This window comes from Chrysochloris asiatica, unplaced genomic scaffold (genome assembly GCF_000296735.1).
Source record: "Chrysochloris asiatica unplaced genomic scaffold, ChrAsi1.0 scaffold00092, whole genome shotgun sequence".
Classification (NCBI taxonomy): domain Eukaryota; kingdom Metazoa; phylum Chordata; class Mammalia; order Afrosoricida; family Chrysochloridae; genus Chrysochloris; species Chrysochloris asiatica.
Genome location: NW_006408610.1, coordinates 6,992,282 through 6,998,600, shown reverse-complemented (window position 1 = coordinate 6,998,600; position 6,319 = coordinate 6,992,282). Strand labels below are relative to the sequence as shown.

The 6,319-nt window shown below is 54.6% G+C and overlaps 1 protein-coding gene across 1 annotated transcript; it reads left to right on the top strand.

Moving 5' to 3' along the window:
* Positions 1-1,753: 1,753 nt before the first annotated feature.
* Positions 1,754-4,978, top strand: NR2E3 (nuclear receptor subfamily 2, group E, member 3). The gene is made up of 7 exons (XM_006866531.1): positions 1,754-1,853; positions 2,298-2,424; positions 2,552-2,655; positions 2,742-2,960; positions 3,105-3,259; positions 4,407-4,653; positions 4,869-4,978. Exons 1-7 carry the CDS (start codon positions 1,760-1,762, stop codon positions 4,976-4,978), a joined length of 1,056 nt encoding a protein of 351 aa, XP_006866593.1. The 5' UTR covers positions 1,754-1,759.
* Positions 4,979-6,319: the final 1,341 nt, after the last annotated feature.

Below are 6,319 nucleotides of genomic sequence, written 5' to 3'. Positions count from 1 at the left end.
TGAGAAGGAGAGAAGGAGCAATCGAGGTCAAGGAAAATGCTCTTGGTGTTGGTGGTTAGGTGGAGCTTTGCCAGCTCTAGGGTCCCCAAGGGCCTGATGGCAGGAGAAAGGATGGGGAGGACAGAGGCCCAAGAGGTCAGGTGAGAGGCCTCAACCTTGTGGCCTTGATCTCCTGAGGCCCCAGAAAGCAGATTACCCCACAAAGACCCTGGAGCTGACTTTCCAAATCCCCAGGAGTGCTTCTCTGTCACAGAGAGGGTCAGTTTCACTTACATAAGGGCCCTTAACTCCATGATCCTTCCAGAAGCTTCCCAAGTCTCTAACCCTCCCCCCACAGGCTCTAAGATGAGCTTAGGGCAGCTGATGGGTGGTCCCTTGACACTAATAGGAGCTTTCTGCTCAGTCCTGGGCTTTGGGTTGGGGGATGGGATGAGAGAAAGAGAAAGGCAATTCTTCCTGTTATTTCTCTGGAATCTTCTCAACAACCTCAAGATGTGGCCATAATAATGCACCCCCATGTATACACTTGTACTAAGGCACTGGTGTGGCACCATGAGATAAGCACTCGACTTCAAAGTTGGCGGTTCAAACTCACCAGCCACTCCTTGGAAACCCTATACAGGGTCGCTATGAATCAGAACTGAATAGACAGCACTTAAGAAGAACAACCGAGAAGGCACTGAAACCAGCCTCATAAATGATCTCATTTTGTTTTCCCAACAGCATGAACAATTGAATTGCAGGCTGGTTAAGCCTCTTGCTCAAAGACGCCTGTCTGGTTGCTCTGTGTGAGAGCAGGGATTTGAACTTGTCTCTCTTCTCTCTGTTTCCTGCTGGGGCTACCTGGGACTTAGTCCTCCTGTCCTCTTCTCCCCTCAGAACAGAAGCCAGCCTGCCTGTGACTGAGAGACCAAGTCAGGACAGGAAGGGGAGGTGACTGAGAGCCCTTAGCCAGGCTCAATGGGGCCATGCCCTCAGCTCCTTCCTGTCCTGCATGCCAGCTCTCTGCCAGTTCCATGCCCACTACGTCCATATGGAGACCCGGGCATTCAGCCTAAGGTCGGGCCCAGACCCTACCCCATGTGTGGTGGATGGGAGCCCTCCTCTGTGCCAGGCATCTGGGGAGGCCAGTGCCCTCAAATCCTTATCAATGGCTTTGTGTGAGAACCCAAAAGAACTTGAGGCCATACAGGTTCACCCACATACACCAGCCCTTGGACATGTGAAGAGCAGCTCAGAAAACTCAAAAAGTCCTTTTGGGGATGAAGAGCAGCTCAGAAAACTCAAAAAGTCTTTTTGGGGAGTGGAACCCACAGCTCCCTTCAGAGTTTGGAGAGCTGGGGACACTGAGCGGCCTGGGAGCTGCCGTGGGGGCAGCAGGACCAACCAGCTTGACTCGGGGGCACCTTGGGTGCACTGCAGGTGTGGCTAGTTGATCCCCTGTGGAGACAGTAAAGATTAAGAGGATCACACACTGCATCCAGTCGCTGCCCCGGGAGAAGTCTCCCACAGCCAGTGCTGCCCTGAAGGGGTTCTGGGAAGCTGGGTGCCTCCTGAGTTCAGAGAGAGGAGAGTAACAGACAGAGGCAGTGGGGGAGAGACAAAGGCAGAGGGAGATAGCCAGGGCCCGGGAGAAGGGGGAATCGAGACAGCAAGAGGGAGAGAGGGCATCAGAGGCTGACTCTGCTCAGCAAAGTGGGAGGAAGTCAGAGGCTGCCCTGAAAGAGTCCAGGTCCAGGCCCAGGCCCCAACAGTGCCCATGAGCTCCAGAGTGGTTGCCACTGCGCCTGCGACTGTAGCTGCCTCCATAAAGGAGTCTCCAGGTAGCTGGGGCCTGAGGGAGGATCTGACAGGTAAGGCTCATTTTGGAGGTAAAACCAGGTGTGAGTGCACCTGTAGGGAGTCTGGAAGGAGCCAAAGTGCCTCAGGTTCAGCCTCAAGGACTTTGGGTGGTGTGGAGGCAGGGACTGGCTGGTCATCACAGATGTTTAGAAACACGTGGTTCATCAGAACCAGGAGGGGTGACTAAGCTGACAGGAATGGGAAGAGCAGCCACAGGGTTTAAGAGCAGAGAGGTCTCCAGAGAGGTTGTCCCCAGAGTGTTTGTGGCCTCTGCAGAAAGAAGGGACAGTGGGGTTAGTAAGACTGGAAATGATGCTGAAAGGGGGCCACAGACAGAGGAGGGTCAGAGGGCGGCAGCAGGGAGAAGCTGGATGTGCTGACATGGGGTGGACAGGGAGGTGGACTAGGGAAGCAATGTGGGGCCCTGCCCAGCCCACCTGGCCCTGCCTTTGCAGGCCAGGGCCTGGCGCTCCAGTGCCGAGTGTGTGGAGACCACAGCAGTGGGAAGCACTACGGCATCTATGCCTGCAACGGCTGCAGTGGTTTCTTCAAGAGAAGCATCCGACGTAGGCTCATCTACAGGTAGGGGCGGACCGAGACCCATGAGGCTGCTCAGAGAAGAAGAGGCTAGAGCCAAAAAGTTCCCTTCTTGGTACAGGGCCTAGGCAGGGTACTGACCCATGGGGGTGGGGGGGCTCCCCTTCTGCAGGTGCCAGGTGGGTGCAGGGATGTGCCCAGTGGACAAGGCCCACCGGAACCAGTGTCAGGCCTGCCGGCTGAAGAAGTGCTTGCAGGAAGGCATGAACCAGGATGGTGAGCTGGGGAGCCCTCGAGTGGGGGTGCCTGAGCCAAGGGCGAGTGTGACCTACGGAGTGTGCTGACCCTTCCTACTTCCCCAGCGGTTCAGAATGAGCGCCAACCCCGGAGCACAGCCCAGATTCTGTTGGAGCCAGACATTGAGCCCTGGCCAGAGTCCCTGATGGCCCGTCCACGGGGCCCCACACCAGTGTCCGTGACCAGAGCCCTGGGGCCTGAGGCCTTCACACCTGCAGGACATCACCACTTCATGGCTAGCCTCCTAACCGCTGAAACTTGTGTTAAGCTGAAGCCTGAGGATGGTGAGTGGGAGGCGCTGGGTGGGCTCACTCTGCACCTTTGTTTCCCAGACTGTGGTGGAAGCTCACGCCCCGCCTGGTGACCCCTACCCAGACCCCTGCCCTCCCTGCCCCCTCCGGCCTGAAGCCTCGCCTCTCCTCCCACAGCGGATGAGCACACCGATGTCACCAGCAATGAGCCCGAGCTCCCCTTGTCCCCATACTCCTCCCCGCCCTGCAGCATCCAGGCCCACCTGCTCTTCATGGCTGTCAAGTGGGCCAAGAACCTGCCTGTGTTCTCCAATCTGTCTTTCCGAGACCAGGTACAGGCTGCTGCTGCCTGCTTGCCTGCTAGGTTGATCTGCTGGGGCACGTGTGTGTGTGTGTGTGTGTGTGTGTGTGTGTGTGTGTGTGTGTGTGTGTGTGAAGGTGATGATTGGAGGTGCGTGTCCCTGAGTCAGTGACAGTCAGGATACACAGAGACCAGGGAGTAGAAGACTGCCTATGCTCCCCTGGGTCTTCTTCCTCCTAGACACGTGCACAGGGTTGTGTATGTGGCACCCTGAACAGCACCTATGGCAGACTCTGGGCTCCTTTGGAACACAAGCCCTCTGACTCCAGGGCTTGAGTTTCAGCTCACCCACATCACCTCTTGAATGTCTCTTGGACAGGACAGTAGAAGGTCTGGGCCCTTCATCGGATCTGTGTGTTTGGAGGGTGTCCGGCTGAGTCTCTTGGACATTCCTGTTAGGATACTTCAGGACTCCTCACCTCTATGGTCTTCCCAGATGCCCCCAAGTCAACCCTGACTCATGGCGACTTCATGTGGGTCAGAGTAGAACTGCATGTTCCATAGAGCTGTCACTGGCTGAGTTTTTCAGAAGCAGAGTGACAGCTTTGTCTTTGGAACCCGCTATGAGTAGACTTGAACCTCCAACCTTTAGGTCAGCAGCCAAGCGTGGAAACCACTTGCCCCACTCTGCTGTTGTTGTTGTTGTTGTTATCTGTTGTTGAACCGGCTCCTGACTCACAGCAGCCTCGTGTGCTACAGACCAGAACCGTACCTTAGGGTTTTCTTGGCAGTTTGCCAGGCCTTTATTCCATGGAAATCACTCCAAAGGTTCCACTTACAACTCTGGATGGAGGCCAGAGTGTCTAAGAGTTGGGCAGATGATACCAAATCCCAGAGTTCTGGGCTGTGGCTGAATGGAAGTCCAGGGCAGGGAGATTCTTATAGGCAGAGGTTAAGAGAATGTTCTGGACATACACAGGATGAATGGATATGGAAGCAGAGTGAGAGTATACCCACAAATACATAAGGGTTTCACAGAGGATATTTTTAAAAAGAGAGAGAATGTTCTGGGCCCCCAGGTCCAACACTGCTGTTCCAGGGGCATCCCAGAAGGTGGCAGCACTTCCAGGCTGGGCCCGAGGGGCTTACCTCTCTGAGTTCACCCTCTCCGAGTACAGGTTATCTTGCTGGAGGAGGCATGGAGTGAGCTCTTCCTCCTTGGAGCCATACAGTGGTCACTGCCTCTGGACAGCTGCCCTCTACTGGCCTCGCCTGAGGCTCCTGCTTCAGGCGGCTCTCAAGGACAGCTCAGGCTAGCCAGCCTGGAGACGCACATCCTGCAAGACACTATCTCGCGGTTCCGAGCTCTGTCGGTGGACCCCACAGAGTTTGCCTGCATGAAGGCTCTGGTCCTCTTCAAACCAGGTAGCTGAGTCTTTTTCTGAGTTGTCAGAGAAATGGCCAGGAGGTAGGATCAGGATGCTTAGTGTCTTTTCTCTGCCTCCCGCTCTCCCTTCCCCACCCCACAGGGACCAGAAGTGTGCAGGCCAGGAGAGGGGCAGGCCTGGGCTGATTGTCTGGGGGCAGGGCAGGCTGGTAGAGATGCCGGGGAGGACCTCACTGTCGCTGCTTCTTTCTAGAAACGAGGGGCCTGAAAGATCCTGAGCATGTGGAGGCCTTGCAGGACCAATCCCAAGTGATGCTGAGCCAACACAGCAAGGCCTGCCACCCGAGCCAGCCTGTGAGGTGACTCAGCCCACCTGTCCCTTCAACCTCTAGACAGGACAAAGGGTCTCAGTTCAACCAGCACATATCCGACACCTGTAGTGTGCTGGGCAGGGCCAGACAGACCCTGGGTGTCAGGTGCCACAATGCCCTACCTAAGACACTGTTGCTGCCTTCTAGTGACAAAGACATGAAGGTCCTGATCAGGCCTGGAGGGTTGCACGTATCTGAAGGAGACCAAGACCCACTAAGGGCTGGGTATAGAAGAGAACTGAGAGGTGCTTTGTAGAAGCAAGGTTGGACTTGGAAGGGAAGACGTCATTTTCAAAGGGAGAGAGACTCAAGCACAATGTGTTCTTAGGAAGGAGCCCTGTTTGGAAGGAACAGATGATTCCTGCCGGTGAGAAGCTGGCCTTATCTGACTGGTGGGCACAGGGGAGCCACTGCTGGTGTTTGAGCAGGACAGTGACATGCACAGGGCTTGACTTCTTGTAGAGTGATGTGCCCTATGGGGGGGAGGGGCGGGGGGCTGGAGCCACTGCAATCCTCCAGGAATCCCATGGAATCCAGGTCTCTGGGAGGGGTTGTAGGAAGTGGAGAGGGGGCAGATGCGAAAAGACTCTAGGAATTGTAACGGGTTCGAACTGACACTTAGTTAGAAATAAGGAACAAGGATGGAGGAGTGATTTGGGGAGAGGAAAATAATTAAAAAGGAAAGGAAAAGACAGTTTTGAGGGAACACGATAAGGCCGTTTGGTGATACGTGGAGGTATCCTGTAGCATGGCACGTGTATAACCATATGTATGGCCAGCAGCCCCTCTCCGCTGGATTTGGAAGAGTGGGGGCTGGGAGTGGGGCAGAAGGGGTAGACGCAGTAGCCAGTACCTGGGACTGTCTAGTTTGGCCCCAAACCAACAGATACAACAAAGACTTGGCAAAGCTTGACCAGCTGGTCAGTTACTTTGTACAATCTACACTCTGGTATTTACTTTTGTTTTGTCTGTTTGCTTTAAGACTTGTAGTTGTGACCCACGACATTTAATTTCTGACCCATTTGTGGGCCAACTAGAAAGGTTAAGCAATCAGCGGCTAACTGAAAGGCCAGCAGTTCAAATCCACCAGTGGCTCTGACTATCTAGGCCTTTCTACTTCATCATATAAACTCACACTGAGCAGAATCAAGTCAACAACGGTTTCTTCGACTTTTCAATTACTTCTTTCTCCTATTCCTTATGTCAGGAAGGTAGAGGCGGGGAAGGGGAGAAGAAGGTCTCTTACTTTTCAATACCACTTGCTTAGCACGCACAAGAGAAAGAAAATGCTTAGGCAGGCAAAGCAGGGCCTCCATGGTGAGTGTGGAGCTGC